Source organism: Manduca sexta, chromosome 23 (assembly GCF_014839805.1).
Source record: "Manduca sexta isolate Smith_Timp_Sample1 chromosome 23, JHU_Msex_v1.0, whole genome shotgun sequence".
In the NCBI taxonomy this organism is placed as follows: domain Eukaryota; kingdom Metazoa; phylum Arthropoda; class Insecta; order Lepidoptera; family Sphingidae; genus Manduca; species Manduca sexta.
This window is the reverse complement of record NC_051137.1, coordinates 15,017,621-15,036,182: the sequence shown is the minus strand read 5'-3', so window position 1 is coordinate 15,036,182 and position 18,562 is coordinate 15,017,621. Positions and strand designations below refer to the sequence as shown.

Genomic DNA, 18,562 nt, shown 5'->3' with positions numbered 1-18,562 from the left:
TATAATTTAATAAATTTACTATAATAAAGCACCAAACCAGGTTTGGAATGTTCAGTATTGCACCACAAGAACATAATCCGATGTTAACAAACACAAACACCTACATGAACGGGTTGGGAATAAAAAAGAATAATCTCCGTGTAATATATATATTTTTCGAATAAATAAATTCGCTCGACACAATAAAGGTCACCATTACAGTCCAGTCGTGACGGAGGACGCGCATCACCACGCAGCCGTGAACGTCTGTTTGTACATTATAGTGACTTCATTGTGCATTAAACGTTGCTGTAGCGATGTGCCGAATCTAGCGACATATCGATTATCTCGAATAGTTCACGTATTCGAATGTTTGAATGAATTTTATCGTATTCGATTGGAAAAGTATTGCTCTCTGGCTAATGACTTTTATCGAATAAGACAAATATAAAATTTGGTTTGTAAATTGAGGTATAGCATACAAGTTTCGTGCGTTAAGTATAATATAATTCAAATTTAGTTTTGATGACAATAGACTAACCTCGAGTAAACAATGTCGATAATTCACTCGAATGAATTAAGTAACTCGGCACATCACTATTCCAGTTCAATCATTGCACTGCCAGTCTTCACAGAAGATCACACGGTACGAAAACCCTTTAATCTCAGATGACAATAACTTTCACAATGTATACAAATAATACACGTTTCGAATTCGACGCACTATCTAAATAAATACTTATTATAATATCATAAAAGATTGTTACAAATAAAATCATAGGAAAGTATACAAACACGTTTGTGTCGATCTTGTTATGGAAATGTATGAAAATTGTTCCTATGTGTTACGAGCATTTTTTTCTTGGCTGAAAATTGTACAACAGCTAATCAAAGAAGCTAATTCATAGCAGGGATAAGATGCATATAAAATTGTAATTTTATTTTATTTTTTTTGCTTACCACTTCATCGATTCAGGACATTGCTGACGCTATTTTAGATGTGCTCATACATTTTTAGCCAACGTGTAAAATGCCACTTAGCCCTTTCCTGTTAATTTTACAATTAATAGCTAACTTCCTCGATATATAACAATACAGGTTCTCATCGCCATATCGACTGTTACCAGAGGACCATCGAGCCGGAGCCGTACAACGCTCGGTTGTTATTATCTACTTAAGCTGCCAAGCTATTATTGTGTTAAATACTGTCACTTCACTTACAATATGCGAGTCAAAAAAGGAAATCGATGAAATCGCTCGATAAAATATCACGAAACATCATCGATAAATAACTCTATTCTCACTGGGAGACAATCTCTTCGAGATCCCGATTTTAAGTGTGCACAGCGCGCGCTTTTGCCGTCGCAGTTTAGAAGGTCGAAAGACTATCGATAGTTGACAACAAGTATCGATTAATTTAAAAGCAAACTAAAATAATGTTTGTTTGCACAGCGCACACCGTTAAGGCGTTTCGATAGATTAATTAAATCTACAAGCAACCGAGCGGTGTACGACAGCGTGGAGCTTGGAGATGTCGACTCGCGCCCGTCAGCCGCGAGCCGGCGCAGTCTGCGCCTGCACCGCAGCCAGGGCACAGTGCCGCGCGGGACCCACACTAGCCGCTCTACTACACCACCTGTGGGGAAAAAATATAATTATGTTCGTGTTTTTTTTTTGGACATTGGACATGATTTAGGTGTACGCATATTTTATGAGTACACCATCTTATCGATTAAATGAGAACATTTCTTATAGGAAATGCAGTGTTATGTTTGGTTCCGAATAAGTTGCCAGCCTGCTTTTAACAAAAGAAATGTCTTACTTCGTCGAGAGTAAAATATTTATTTATTTTATAATTTTTTATTGAGAATTGATGCGAGGTTTCAGTTAATCACAGCGCCCGGCGAGCCCGTCATCAGTAGTGGCAGCAGTACGTACCGTGTCGGCTAGCAGTCGGAGGAGGAGTTGAGGTCGATGGGCGGCGGCGGGCGCTTGGTGCGTGTGAGGCGGTCGAGCTCGGCGGCGGCGTCGGAGCGCGCGGCGGCGGCGCCCGCGCCCGCGTCCGGCCGCGCGCCCGGGAGCCCGTCATCAGTAGTGCAGCAGTACGTACCGTGTCGGCTAGCAGTCGGAGGAGGAGTTGAGGTCGATGGGCGGCGGCGGGCGCTTGGTGCGTGTGAGGCGGTCGAGCTCGGCGGCGGCGTCGGAGCGCGCGGCGGCGCCCGCGCCCGCGTCCGGCCGCGCGCCCGGGAGCCCGTCATCAGTAGTGCAGCAGTACGTACCGTGTCGGCTAGCAGTCGGAGGAGGAGTTGAGGTCGATGGGCGGCGGCGGGCGCTTGGTGCGTGTGAGGCGGTCGAGCTCGGCGGCGGCGTCGGAGCGCGCGGCGGCGGCGCCCGCGCCCGCGTCCGGCCGCGCGCCCGGGAGCCCGTCATCAGTAGTGCAGCAGTACGTACCGTGTCGGCTAGCAGTCGGAGGAGGAGTTGAGGTCGATGGGCGGCGGCGGGCGCTTGGTGCGTGTGAGGCGGTCGAGCTCGGCGGCGGCGTCGGAGCGCGCGGCGGCGGCGCCCGCGCCCGCGTCCGGCCGCGCGCCCGGGAGCCCGTCATCAGTAGTGCAGCAGTACGTACCGTGTCGGCTAGCAGTCGGAGGAGGAGTTGAGGTCGATGGGCGGCGGCGGGCGCTTGGTGCGTGTGAGGCGGTCGAGCTCGGCGGCGGCGTCGGAGCGCGCGGCGGCGGCGCCCGCGCCCGCGTCCGGCCGCGCGCCCGGGAGCCCGTCATCAGTAGTGCAGCAGTACGTACCGTGTCGGCTAGCAGTCGGAGGAGGAGTTGAGGTCGATGGGCGGCGGCGGGCGCTTGGTGCGTGTGAGGCGGTCGAGCTCGGCGGCGGCGTCGGAGCGCGCGGCGGCGGCGCCCGCGCCCGCGTCCGGCCGCGCGCCCGGGAGCCCGTCATCAGTAGTGCAGCAGTACGTACCGTGTCGGCTAGCAGTCGGAGGAGGAGTTGAGGTCGATGGGCGGCGGCGGGCGCTTGGTGCGTGTGAGGCGGTCGAGCTCGGCGGCGGCGTCGGAGCGCGCGGCGGCGGCGCCCGCGCCCGCGTCCGGCCGCGCGCCCGGGAGCCCGTCATCAGTAGTGCAGCAGTACGTACCGTGTCGGCTAGCAGTCGGAGGAGGAGTTGAGGTCGATGGGCGGCGGCGGGCGCTTGGTGCGTGTGAGGCGGTCGAGCTCGGCGGCGGCGTCGGAGCGCGCGGCGGCGGCGCCCGCGCCCGCGTCCGGCCGCGCGCCCGGGAGCCCGTCATCAGTAGTGCAGCAGTACGTACCGTGTCGGCTAGCAGTCGGAGGAGGAGTTGAGGTCGATGGGCGGCGGCGGGCGCTTGGTGCGTGTGAGGCGGTCGAGCTCGGCGGCGGCGTCGGAGCGCGCGGCGGCGGCGCCCGCGCCCGCGTCCGGCCGCGCGCCCGGGAGCCCGTCATCAGTAGTGCAGCAGTACGTACCGTGTCGGCTAGCAGTCGGAGGAGGAGTTGAGGTCGATGGGCGGCGGCGGGCGCTTGGTGCGTGTGAGGCGGTCGAGCTCGGCGGCGGCGTCGGAGCGCGCGGCGGCGGCGCCCGCGCCCGCGTCCGGCCGCGCGCCCGGGAGCCCGTCATCAGTAGTGCAGCAGTACGTACCGTGTCGGCTAGCAGTCGGAGGAGGAGTTGAGGTCGATGGGCGGCGGCGGGCGCTTGGTGCGTGTGAGGCGGTCGAGCTCGGCGGCGGCGTCGGAGCGCGCGGCGGCGGCGCCCGCGCCCGCGTCCGGCCGCGCGCCCGGGAGCCCGTCATCAGTAGTGCAGCAGTACGTACCGTGTCGGCTAGCAGTCGGAGGAGGAGTTGAGGTCGATGGGCGGCGGCGGGCGCTTGGTGCGTGTGAGGCGGTCGAGCTCGGCGGCGGCGTCGGAGCGCGCGGCGGCGGCGCCCGCGCCCGCGTCCGGCCGCGCGCCCGGCGAGCCCGTTTTCTTGTACAGCAGCGAGTTGAAGAAGTTCGCCAGCACGCCCTCGTTGCCCGGCGTGCCGGGGCCCATGCCGATTTTCGCACCGTCCAACTGTTCAACGATAAATAGGTTTAAGATTTCAATGCCTTAAATAACCGATCGTCATAACAATTTCAATCTAAATATTTATACAGGGTGTTAAAAACACAAGTTATAAAATTTATAAATGATGGTAAAAAAGGAAAAAACATGAGTCGGTAACTTGTGATACGTTTGAATGTAACAGATCGGGCAGGTGCGTGCGGTGGGGGTACCTGCTGCGTGGTGCGCTGCGCGGTGCGGAGCGGCGAGTCGGCGCGGGGCGCGGGCGCGCCGGCCTGCAGCGCGGCGAGCTGTCGCTGCAGGAACGCCTGCTCGTCCTCCGCCTGCACCTCCGCCTCGCGACTGCCGCCGCTCTGGGGAAACAGGGACATTTACTAAATGTTCAACATTCATTTAAGGTGGTAGCTCAAGGTCCATTTTCATACATTTTGTTTCGGCTTTAATCTGGGTAACTAAACAAGTATTGGCAAGTAAAGAATTTAAATTCACGTCTAGTTAGTGATTAGTTCTCGCAGTTGAAAGTAAAATTTTAATTTATAATCATGGATATTTCGGCCTTTAATATTTATTATGACGTAATTTTAAAGGCCGAAATATCCATGATTATTAATTATTTTTACGTTTTTCTTCAACTGCGAGAACTAATCACTAACTAGACGTGAATTTAAATTCTTTACTCTGCCAATACTCTGTTTAGTTACCCAGATTAAAGCCGAAACAAAATGTATGAAAATGGACCTTGAGCTACCACCTTAATCTCACACAGAACTAAACAAGTGAATGATCCTTAAAACGTCACATATACTTTTTAATATCTTGGTAGGCAGCGATAAAAAATTACTTTCATGATAATATAAAGAGGTATTTTTCTGCTTAAAATTTACCATTGGCTGCTATGAAACACAGAGAATATGAAATTTTGTTTGGAAACATCAAAATTGGTCAAAAATGTATTATAATACTGATATTGGAATAGTATGCTGCTCAATAGGAATAAGTGTCCAAACTACGCAAAGTAATTACTAACTAGAATACTTAACGTCACCCTAGATGTGTAAATACTCACTTTCCTCGTAGCAGGTTGCACAATGATATCTCTGTAGTAGTCGTCTGGCTTACAAGACTGCATGTTTTCATACAATATGCTAATTTTCTTCATGCTGTCCCAGCCTGCCGGACTGAAAACATACATACACGCAACATTAATCTACTATATTCAATAGGAGCTCACGGTTGTGGTATTTGAATAAGCCAAGATAATAGAAATCAGCTAAAAATAAGTCCTAATAGTACACGACTACGAGAAATATTACTAAAAAATTTACACCCGTCTAAACCCGCTTAATTAAGACAGGTTCACACAAACAGAAGAATTCAAATATGATAAAAAATTCTGGATTGCAAGCGACAAGGTAAGCAAGTTAATGGTGGTATGTGAAACAATTAAACCATCATATCTATAAAAATATTATGTAATCTAAAATATTCTAATCGCTCTGCCTCTTAAGACCATACCCCGAGCAAACGGCCTTGAGCATTCTTTTCATATATTTTCGCCGCACAATAATATACAAATATTTATGAATAATATATTCAAAAAAAATTTTTTAGGTGTTACTGGAAATTTTAAACTCCGAAAATATTCCTTATTCGATTAAATTGTCTAATTAATAGTGTTGGTTGCAAATTAAAATAATATGCAAATTTAGGAGGAATTGCAAAGACTCAAAAATTTTAGTGGCGTTTCATTGTGAAAATAATAATACAATATCGAAATTATAAAAAAAATAAAAGTACCAAAATTAAGAATAACATTTAAAAAATATGATGTATAATTTGATTACTATATGTTTAATAAATTTCGAGTGAATAGCTTAAAAAAAATACAGTTATCGCGCCGTTTTGCTGGGGACAGCATCTTAATTCCCTGCTGCCAGCCCAAGCTGGCTTCCTTGTTTACTTTTTAGACTTTCATTTATTTTATGTGCAATATAAATTGTATTAGTTATATAAGTGATTTTATCTAAGTAATAATTAAATATTTTCATGTACCGTGACTTATGATAAGTGCAACTATGTTCGCCTATGTGATGAATAAAGCATTTTATTTTTTAAATCCATTCCGTTAAGACTCACATTAGCACAGCGTCCTTCTCGACGATGAGCGCGGGCGTCCTGAAGGGCAGCGCGTATATCCTGTGCGTGAGGTACTTGTACAGCAGGTCGCAGTTCTTGTCCTCCTTGGCGCTGGTGTAGAAGAGCGCGGCGCCGTACTGCAGGCAGAAGCGGCGCACCCACTGCTGCATGAAGTCGAAGTGCTCGTCGCGGTAGTCTTGCTCCTTCTCCAGTGTGCTCATGTAGTCAGTCTGGTGACCAAAAAAATACCATTTTACAAGGATATAGAATAACTTTTGCCTGCAACTCTGCTCGCGTTTTTCCAGTATCCCAGAACGCAACACTTAACGTGGGCCACTATGGTTTTAACACATACCGTTTGTGTACGGTGATCGCTATCCGGGCGTATACAAAATATATCCAGCATTGTTGTTTAACAATTGTTCATTAATAATATTTTTTTTGATTTTACATTTTTTTTTTGTTATTGCTTTTTTATAAAAATAAAATTAGTAATTTACTATGGCCAGTATAAATAGCATTATAATGTACTTCACTTATTTTAAAAGGTCCAGAAAATGCATTATAAATTTAACTTGGTTGATTCAAAACTATTCGCATATTAATACGTATATCAAAAGAGAATATTCGTTACATCGCTTCTAAAGTGGCCGGCTGCCGCATGTAATCAAACTTTTTGCTGTCGGAGTAAGTCGGTCAACAACATTTGCTTATTTCCGTCTAAAGGTATATCCATCATCGCGCCTTCCTTCATTTTATCGTTTCCAGAGAACCTAGTAGCGCCATCACTATAATATATGCAATCGAGTTTGTGAGATTTTATCAACATTGATAGAAGACCAGTGGATGAAGTTTTGTACAAATTACTTCTCTATAGTCGGACAGATCTTATCTTTTCACCGGTCAAATCGACAATTATTCCAATAATTAAACACAAGTACGTACAAAACTACATAGTCATTAAGCCTATAGAATCCAATAAGACAGGGGGAACTGTCGTCCCCTGGGTAAGGCTCTACCACGTACTTTTCCCCTGCCAATAAACCCTCACCCTAATGACAACGGCGACTGTCCAGTCGTATACAGAATCTAATGAGGCAGGAGAAACTGGCCTCCCCTGGGTAAGACCACGTCATGTACTTTTCCCCTGCCAATAAACCTTCACCTTGGTTACTACTACGACTATGTCCAGTCGTATACAAAATCCAATGAGGCAGGGGAACTGTCTTCCCTTGGCCCATACCACGTACTTTCCCCTGCCAATAAACCCTCACCTTGGTAACAACGACGACTATGTCCAGTCCTAGGTTGGTGGTGAGCACGGCCTCCGGCAGGGGGCTGTCGTCGTCGTCGCCGTTCTCGAGGTCGTCCGACAGGTTCCGCGAGGACCTCTTCATCGGAGACGAGGCGGTCGGCTCCAGCTCGTCCCCCGGCTCCGTGTATCTCTGCCATTTCTGCACTTGCTGCTTTTTACTTTGTAACCTTTGTTCTGTGAATGGACAAATTAGTTGATTATGTGTCTTAATGCAGACAATCATAGGTATACGTTATCTTTTTTCCAGAAACGTAAATAAATAGCTTTTAATAACTGTGCACTGCGTTCAAGTATGGTTGTGACGCAAAATTATCATACAATGAACATATTTTTTTGTAAACACATTTCAATAAAAATAGCTGATGCATTTACATCAAATAAATTAGAGACCCAGACCCAGTACGTTCTGTTATTTTTAAACCATTATAACAATTAAACTGTTGATACACATTTATAATAGCACTATTATGAATGTAGTTATAATATGTAAAATTATTATTTCTGTATTTATTTGCGGACCTTGACTTTCCTAAGCAAATAAGTTGCCCAGATGCATACTATTATCGTGCATCAAGCACATTCTGATTTGAATAAGTACATAAATTACTGGCCATTCAAATCTTACTCATTCTCTAAGTATCAACCAGTTTGCCATCGGAAATTTCCTTTCTGGCTTTTTACATATTTAGGGGATCTATTTCATTTATAAAGGCGTATCCATCTTTTGCAATTACGGGCGTTCTAATTGAAGGATAGCTTTGATAGCCCTATAGGTAAGGACAGCTATGGTGGCTCTATATGGTACCTATAGAGGTAAGAACCAAAATACCTTATACCTATATAGCTATCAAAGGTGTCCTTCGAATAGAACGTTCGCAATTGCAAAAAGAAGTTTCGCCGCCGTAGCTGAAAAAATCCCCTGTGAAAATAATTTAATAATGGTATAGTGTAGATTTCTTAATAAACTATATATATTTTAGCTCCAACATGGATGAGCAGTCTCCATTGGCGTACTAAAGACAGCACAAGTCTCAGAAATAGGCCACCTTGCTGCAGCACTTCGAAGATTTTCGTAGTCTTAAAATGCCTCTCCCTTCCTAACATCCATCAGTTGACCTGACACCAATGGGCGAAAGGGAAACCGACATAACATATAGGTACTAATATGCATAACACATCGTTCTGATGACACTTAAATTCTACAGAAATTCTACCAAAGGGAAGCCGGTAGGAATCGGCTTACACGGACCCTTCGCCTCTCCCTGATACATTGTGATTGAGAATTGTAAAATGAGTTCTATGGGGATCACTTATAAGATTAATTTGTACTAAACAACAGTCTATCCTAGCTCGTAATCCTACAATTCTTATAGCTTAATCAGACCCTAGCGAGACGTAATGTTTATTTCTCGCCGGTGAGTCAACGATTACGTCAGACTGGCAGCGTAATATTTAATCAATGCCGATGATGAGAATACACAAGTAGTTCAACGGGTCGAGAACAGGTCTTTTGGTTATATTGGACCATGATAACAAAAATAACACGTGTTCATTATGATTTTTTTATCCCGGAATCTGTAATGTTTGAGTTATTTCTATAGAATTGTCATTTTGTTATAATATGGAATTTCATATTTATCTATAGCTAAAAGTGAGTCTACCAATCGATAGTACTTGCTGAATGGGAAAAATAAATAAAAAATATCCGGTTTCAATTGCGATAGTTAACTCATACCATCAATTTTGCTTGCGGCAAAATTTTAATGTTCATAATAGAGATGGCTCCTAAGTAAACTACCGTATCTGAGAAAATTGCGATTTACACTTTTATAGCGTTTAGTTATCTATGTACTGTAATAATATGCACCTTTCAGCTTTCTCTATTTACTAACTCAGTTTAAAATCCACAAAAAAAATGAAGATTTTTTAATAAAAAATCTTCATTTTTTTTGTGGTAGTAAAAAGTACGTAAATAACGAAACGTTGAAAAGTGAAAATCACAATTTTTTAGATACGATAGTTTACTTGGGAGCCATCGAATTATCTTATGCAAAAAATTTAAAATGCTCATAAACAAACGTTACATTAAGTATTTACTAAATATTTCATCACCTGTATTTATAGACCTCGGACCATACATTATAAATTTATACAAAAAGCAAACAATTGAACGTAGACGAGTTAAAAATTATGTTAATAAAATGTAAACGACCGATTATTTCGCCGATTAAGATACCGGAAATGTTAATCAGATTAATCTGTAAACCAAGCATTAAAACAAGAATTTATCATAAGAACAAATATGCCGACTTAAGAATAATTAATCACAATTTTCTCACATTTGAGCTGCGACGTGAACGGTGCATCTCGACGAATTATTTCGAGACGGACTAAATGTCATTGAACCCGCAAAGAAAGTGCAATAGTGCCACGCGAAAAATTGTAATCAACACTAAATGGGCAACAGAACGGCGGCATGCACGGAGAAATTGTAACAGTTTACGAAAATTGTTTCAATAATGTAATGTCGCTTTGTCCGTTCAGTAAGCAAACATTTTTTTTTTTTTGTATCTAAAACATAAACATTAAACCCAATACTAATAAACCTGAAGGCAACGGAAATTGAAATAAAAAGAATACAAGTTAATAACAAGAAACTCTTTTTACAGATTTAAATTTACTATGAATAAAATTATTTCATATTTTCGTACAATTTTTTTTAGTAAATACAGTTACATGGATATTGACCCAGTGGGGAAAGAGACGGCTAAACTAGCCCGCGAGTTTGATCAGCGTGCAGAGAGAAATGTTTGTAATTCGCAAATATTTGCCTTGGATCTGTATGTTTTAATAAGTACTTATAGATTCTAATCCTATTACTAATTACTGAAGACTTATGTCTTAATGCTGAATTGGACTATGTGTGCGATTATTCGGTTTATTTTTACTTCATTTACTAGGTGTAGTTCGCGGCTTCCCCGCTTGTAGTCTTTCCCGCTACTAAAGTCCATAAAACACGGTACGACGTCTACGCCATCTATTTTAAACATTAGATTAAAATCCATAGGAGCTAATTACCGGGATAAAAACTAGCCTATGTGTTAATCCAAGACATGGTCTACCTGTGTGTCAAATTTTATCTAAATTAGTTATTTTGTTTTTTCGTTTATTTCCAACAAACATCGAAATATTTTCACAAAGTCACATCTATAATATCAGTAAGACTAAATAAAATATCACGCAATTAAAAGTTACTCTTAAATTCACATTTCGTCGCCATAAAATCCATTACAAAAACTACACACACGAAACCGCAATGGTGTGAAAAAATGTATACAAAAACGCCATCCAGTCACGATATAGCGCCGGGAAATATATAATAATGATTTCAATCACTTCATTAGCGCTCCGACGGTGTTTTTACAACGTCATCCATTGATGCGCGAACCCGCGTTAAAGTATAATACATGGGTGGCAATTAAATGACATTAATGAGCCCCCTATAGAGTACTCGGCATTAAATATTACATCGAGGTGTGGAAAGAGAATTGACAAATTAGAGACTTATGTGCGAGACAGAGACGGCATTACACAAAGCCGAAACTTACATATTGTCTCTTTCTAAACCCCATACGAAGTATTCACAGTCGCGTATTGTCTTTTTTAATGTTTATTTTACTGTCGAGTACTATCTTTTATGGCTGAGGGTAATGAAAGGAGAGTCACCTAATTGTTATTGCTCTTCATCACTACGAACACCCACTATGCCAGCGTAATCGAAATTACATAGCTGTTGATTCATATCAGTTTTTGTGAGATCATAATACCACCTTGGTCGGGAACATTTATTGGTAAATGGTGACAACATTCCAGTATTAAAAACCCCCACGAAGTTATCCATAGTTTATGATACTTCGATTTTGATAAACATTTCCAATAGCTTTTTTCGATCAATGGACAGAAATATATATATTTTTTTGATATTTCACTTACATATTTTGATTGTTTTTTTAGTGATCAAACAGAATGCTAGGATTGGGATGGTATATTGAAAACGGCGGTATATCAAGTTATAGAAATGTATAATGTAAACATTTCCTAGTCAGAATAAACCACGATAAGAATATGAATAAAATTTCGCAGGTAATATAATTTTAAATACCAATCCACGATGGCACTTTTATTTTGGAAAAATTACGCTGGTTTTATTCATAAAGAGTCGTACTAGGAATCATAAATTATGAGGATATCAATTACAACCAGGCCTCGAACTGTTCTAATTTCAAACTACCAATTATAGTTGTCATTGGCCACATTGTCATTTAACGCTTTAATCGATGGGTTAATTCACCCTCTAATAACATAATTGTGTGCTAAACTTCCTCCTACCCTACGACCCTCGTCAAAAGCAACGGGTCGCGAGTCATCCCTCGTGACGTCACAAGTTTATTTTGGAACAAACATCCGAGTTCAGTCTAGACGCTGAGCGGTGGATCGATCGTGACGCCCTTCAATATTGAATGCAGAAACAGAAGGTTATGACTATTAAAATTGCAATTTAACATATTATGTCAGGCAGCAGTGTTCTCGCATTGTTGTGTTGTCGTTTGAAGGATTATTAGCTAGCTTAATTACTGGGCATTAAGAGACTTAAGATGTCATATCTCAGGGCGGTGAGCGCAGTGGAGTGCCACTCAGTACTTTCTCATCTAAAGTTTTATATACCTAGCAGTGGCGAAGATATAATTCTTCCGAAAGAGAATCTGACACAACATATACGTTTTAATATGCATAAATGCGATCGGCAAATCGTTCTAGTGATAATTAGATATAAATTACGAAAGGGAAGCCGGTAGGAATCGGGTTATATGGAGCCTTCGTCACTGTTATATAGTGTTCTGTTTATGGGTAATTGTATCGCTTACCAACAGGCGAGCGTAATGCTCGTCTAATCCTTTAACTACCATAAAAACGTAAATATCAAAAGACAATTGTATCGGTTTTTTATATGATAACTTTGACAGTTTCACGTAACAGTAAATTTATCGTTCTAGATTCCTGCGCCCTTGAGACCTCATCGTTGGCCCGCTGGGAACGGTTGCCGTACGTTGGAAAGTAACCACAGCTTAGAAATATATAACAGAAGATAGTAATGGAATATTTATCGCCACATTTTTTCTTATTGTCTCGGTAGTACAATAACAGCGGTACTTGAATCTTGGGTTCGCTGCCCTGGTTGGCGAGAAGTCGGAAATTTTGCCTTGTAAAAGTCAATAGGCTTGCCTCCTATTGGACCTAACATGTGTAATAACAGTCTGACTACTCCTGAAAAGGGGAAAAGCCGTGGTGTTAATTTTTTCATATTCTTATCTCACTCCAATTTTTCAAGTATGCTGCAGAATGAGGAGGAAGCCGGTATTTAAGATAATCCGCGACTAATCGTTTAAATTTAAAATGAAACCAATCAAAATATCGAAGTGGAGAAATGAATGTAATCGAACTTTTAATCTTGGATAAGAGTGTTATTGCTAATCGTAACTTCCTAACGGTATCAAAGGCCTCCGCAACTTGAGATTTGTTAGTTACTGTTATTTTAAGGTTACAGATTATTTGAGATTGGTAGACTTGTATTATTACGAATTTTGTCAGTGATATAAATATGTTTATGTTATTACGTCATTTTTAAGCAAATGAGGAATTAGCCATCGCTTAGGTAGCTAGTGAAAGGCTGGTAGGTTAGCAACGTGCAATATGCATTGCTTGCCAAGCTGCCAGGATAATAATTAATAAACTAATTTGTCCAATTTTTTGCTGCCTTCTATCGATCAATCTTTCCATCTTATCTATGTTGCTGAGCCACGCTTTCTTTTTTAGCATGTTCTGAATATGCAATAGGTGCGATTTTCCAAAACCTTTTACTTCCAAGACCTCATAAAACCTTTAGAAATATTAAAAATCCTTATCTTATTATTTTAATAAAAACCATAGCATCGCACTATTGATTAAATTTAAATAGCGATGATTCACAAATACAATAATTTTTGCCTACGTAATTCAACCAGTTTCTTCAATACTTTATGCTAGATATAAAAAAATAAAATAGGCTGCTGCCGTATAGGTTTTAGGGGTTTCCTAAACTAGAAGACTGCAAAGCCGAGTATTAATCAACAATGCCCATCAATTTCGATAATTTTTAACATAACCATCTATAGCGCCACTGTGTCACAACACGCTTATGACGTCATTACTCATATAAATATAAACGTGCCAGTTAAACACAAGTGCACGCATAATGTTAATTTCACTTGTCTTGGACAAATGCGGATGCACGTCGCCCGCGGTGACTCATTTGTTCTATGCGCGGTACGTACGCTGTGTGTCGTACGACCGTGAAAAATATATGCTTATTTCCCCATGTCAGTCAAGGAACATGTTTAGACAAGGTTTATGTCCTAGTTTTATTGACTACACTTAAATAATTAATATTAGCAATTTTGGGCCTGCAATCACAGCTGTGTTAAGCAAGTTAAGCGCCAAGGCGAGAATTTATGTTTGCAAAAGGGGCGTAGTCTCCGCCCTTTTACCAAACAAAAAATAAAATAAAAATATGTTCGGGGCCATGCGCCACTTGCACCCCCGTGTAAAGACGGCCCTGTCTACAACGATAGTGTATTGGGTTTTGATGGCTCTCTGTTATATAATGCTTAATCGGTATTGTGCATTTCAGCTTTGATGCATTGCATTTTTCTCATTTGGGCGCTGTCTCAAAATTCCTACTAAATAGAAGCAGACTGTAGACAATTTGTAGCGACTGATTCATTGACAACTAAAGCGAGGTTGCAGCTTTGCCGTATGTTTCATACCCTTTTTATTATTATTAGTGGGTGGATGCCCAAAAACCCGTATCCCTGTTCTTAATTTTTATAACCCATCTGCGCGAAAGCCTAATTTCAATATAAAATGGCATATCGTTGTATCAAGCTTTTGATAACGACTAAATCCTGATAGCTAATATTCAAAGCTTTGGATATATATGCAATGCTTAAAGCTTTGTCACAATAACGAGCTTCCGGCTAAGTTTGGACTATCTGACGTCAAAGATACCAGGCCAATCATAAAATCAATACGAAAGTTACTGCAACATAAGGATCGAGAGAGATTGTTACGTCATATAAAGCTTAATAGAAATTCGAAACCTTCACAATAAGAGCATCCAGCTTATTGAGTTGACCATAAGATAATATTCTATGTTTAATTTTGTATATTATTCTATACGTTGCGAATAATAAAAGTAAAAAAAGTACAAACCCGATTACGCAACGAAAGAAAAGTTACAATATACAATAATATTTTGCCTTTTCTACACCATTACAGCATGGTTGTAACAGAGTACAATTTGTTTATTTTAAGGAGTTTTTATAACCAATATCCCAAAACAATACATTTAATGGTCAGAATTCGGTCATTACGACTTCTGCGTAGCTTTACAATTGCGATAATCGAATCGCTGTAACCACGCGCCCACGACATCGGCTTCGTCGACCGGTGCAAAGAAATATAGCTTCCGCCTAATAGTATTAGACGTAGGTAACTGTACTATATACTAGCTTTTGTTCGCGGCTTCACCCGCATGAACAAGTTTATACGACAGATTTATCATTCGGATATGTTATTCCTACATTTTTTTTTGTTTTCTACCAGTGTTAATGATTGTAGAAAAGCGTCTGGGCTATTGTAAGATTGTAAATTGTAGGACCCTGGTGCTGATATAATCGTGAGTTAATGTTTTCAAATCTCATCAAATACATTACTTTGCCATATTCCCTTGCCATATTTACCTTGTTAATTTTATGTGCTGCAGCCAGATTTGTGAACATTTAATAAAAAAAAAAACAGAAAAATATTTTAACAAAAACTGACAACTGATTTATTTATACCGAATGACTCATTGTGCAATCTGCATTTGTCGTGAATGCAATAGTAATGTATTGATACTATTCATTTATTAGTTATGAAATTATGAAATAATATCCTTCTATTGCATGATGTTAGTTACGAGGTTGAAATGCATAATAGGACAAATATTTATGAAATCCCTGATATTTACAGTGGTGTTTTAAATGTTATTAATGTTGTAAGTAATGTTATGCTTAAAATAAAAATATTTTTCGAATTTTATCACGGTTTTTATATTATTATTTTCGTAATCATGGGGCGGACTGACATAATCAAAAGAAATCATAATATTGTGCTTCAAATATATTTGTATATTTCTCACGACACAAAGGCAAACACTGATAGATATAAGTACAAAAAAAATGGTATTTTAATTAGGCAATAATTAATTGTGATATTTTATCTCTTACTGCCAATTATAATCTCAATCATTCCTTTTTAATCCATTGTGAAAATGTACCAATTAGTGTAAAGGTCTTTTTAACATTCTTACAAAGGACTTATTTTGATTGGTTTATTCCCGGGATTGGATTGAAGATAAACTTCAAGATTAAATTCGGACTGTGTAATGAAAATGGCCGTTACCTAAATATCAATATTAAGTTTATGATTAGCATAAAGAACTTATTTACAAAAAATAGTCTACACTGGCCAAATATATTGTAGCTTTTCCGCAATTAAGAGTGTCCATCACACATCTTACACTACAATCATCAAACAATTAGAATGATGGGCGTGTCTAAACACACTTATAACAGTACTCATAATAAACTGCCAGCAACAACTTTTAATCATCAGTTTAAAATAAACCATGCTCTACTCACCAGGTGTGAGATCCAATTTGTCTATATGATCGCCGAGCACCGCCGCCCAGCTCTGCAGTTGATCCAACACGCCCCATGGTGTGGTCATCGCCACTGTGAAGATCACGAGCGTGTGGGGGAATGTGTCCTCACTGAGAGCGAACTTCAGTAGGTTTGTGTGTCCTGGGTCACCATCAAGCACCCATACACTTAAGCGTGTGTGATCTGACAAAAAATTATACAATTAATCATATTAATTAATACAAAGCAAAAAATTCTTTGATGTAATATTATTATGCCGTATGCAAGTAATTTGGCATCTCAGCAATGTTTGGTATCTCATTTTTCAATATATTGTAAATTATTGACATCAAAATAATAAAACTGAAATTTTAAATATTTTTGTCTTTATTATTCACCATAAATACCTACTGAAAACATAATTAATTTGCTTAATTTTTTTTTAGAAAACTCATTTTAGTAAACATTTTACATTAACAGAGATATATTCCGAGATCATTTGTATACAAAATATGCATTTATAGTTTTTGATGTTGTTTATACTTCTGTCAGGGAAATACATAAAATTAGAATTTCAAATAACATTAAACTTATTTTGGGAAAGGTCCAAGTTAATGAAACATTATTAATTTATTAAATATTAGTATCATTCTATAAGTATTATTGACAAACATGTCTTTTTTGTGTCAAATGTTTGTTAAGGCTAACCAACCCCTATCAGGCGACAAGTATAAGACAAGGATTGACTTATATGATTACACTGGACTTTAGGGTGAGCATTTTAGAAGCTCACAACCCTTAAAAGGCAACCTACTAACAAGTTTGAACGTCTGCTTAGAAGGTCCAATGGGCGAGGATGGAGACATCAGCGATTTTGTATCAAAGTGTGTAATAGAATAATACTGTATGGTGAAAGTGAATTCTCGATTAACAAATAGCTACTGGTGTTTCAAGATATTTGAAACATACATAAAACGGAACACATAAATCTGTAATATTCGATTAAGGCACATTATCTATACTGGTATAGCTAAAATCATTGAATGTATGCATTTACCTGAAATATTTTAAAATTTACATTTTATCAATGCATAGCCCTCTGTCAATAAAGATATTAAGTCAAGTTTCTTGTATTAAAATAACCAATTAAAATTATTAGTATGTTTAAATTTTCTGATAACGCTCATGACAATGACTCATAGAAAATCAGCTGTATTTGTTCAAACAATAACATTGTTAGCACTGTTTCTTGAAAGAGTATTATGTAGATGTATATTGACTGATGAATACTTGTCACATAGATGGGCTGCATAATCTTTAATTGTAATATTTAAGATGTTATAAACAGAAATAACTCGTTCACTGAAATTGGTCATGTCTTAAGTTCAAATCCAAAGTAGGACAACTATAATTTATGTAGTATTTTTTATTTGGGTATCCACTTGAATAGCTTTAACATACTAATTGGCTATCTTACTGTGGTTTAACAGAATGCATATAAGCTGTCAAAGGTTGTGTGCATTATCCACATCTTTCACTAACTCATTAAGAATACAGAAGTGACCTGTTATGTCAACCAAATTCACTTCCATATTAACACTTCTATAACAACTCTGAACTCACCATCTCGATATTCATCTCTAACATCTATGTAAGCGTATTCGAGAGCTGATCCTTTCTTAGGGTCTTCTACTCCTTGCAGTTTTGCAACTAATGTCGTTTTACCAGTCTCATTATCACCCAATACAAGAACATTTTTATTTGAAGGTAGTTTTGTGTTGCCTTGATTCTGCACTTCTTCTAATATAGCTGACCTGCAACACAAACAGAATTTGACCGAGCGATCATCAATCACTCGCGAGGTTGGCCTGGATGTGAAAACCTTGCAAAACCAACACAGTGACGTCGTGTGAGATTGTTACGCGTTTATTTTGCACACAAAGGTGTAACGTCGCCGCCAGGTCACATATTTCTCAGGTAAGCTTGCAATCACGTAGGTGTGACACATTGGTTCCCCCTATATGGGGATTGTATGTTACCCTTAAAACTAACTGTGGACCATTACCATAAGTTGTCCTTGCCGTCGCCATTTTCCTTCTTTTTTGATTTAAGCCCATTAGCCTGGCCGTTTGTCTCCATTCTTCAGGAATTTTAGAAGATAACAACGGCACAGAAAGGCTTTTTCGTTTTCGTTTCTTCTGCCGTTCATACGTCACTCACGATGATGTCGGTGTTGCTGTGACAGATATTCAGTCGTAAAACGTCGACAGACATTGATTTTATTATTTCTTATTG

At 40.2% G+C, this 18,562-nt stretch overlaps 1 protein-coding gene across 1 annotated transcript; it reads right to left on the bottom strand.

Moving 5' to 3' along the window:
* Positions 1-18,549, bottom strand: LOC115455317 (cytoplasmic dynein 1 light intermediate chain 2). Its single transcript, XM_037441808.1, has 9 exons — positions 18,333-18,549; positions 17,891-18,081; positions 16,268-16,471; positions 7,447-7,661; positions 6,173-6,402; positions 5,103-5,214; positions 4,249-4,389; positions 3,807-4,045; positions 1-1,615 (listed from the first exon to the last, which is right to left on the bottom strand). Exons 1-8 carry the CDS (start codon positions 18,404-18,406, stop codon positions 3,815-3,817), a joined length of 1,398 nt encoding a protein of 465 aa, XP_037297705.1. The 5' UTR covers positions 18,407-18,549; the 3' UTR covers positions 1-1,615; positions 3,807-3,814.
* Positions 18,550-18,562: the final 13 nt, after the last annotated feature.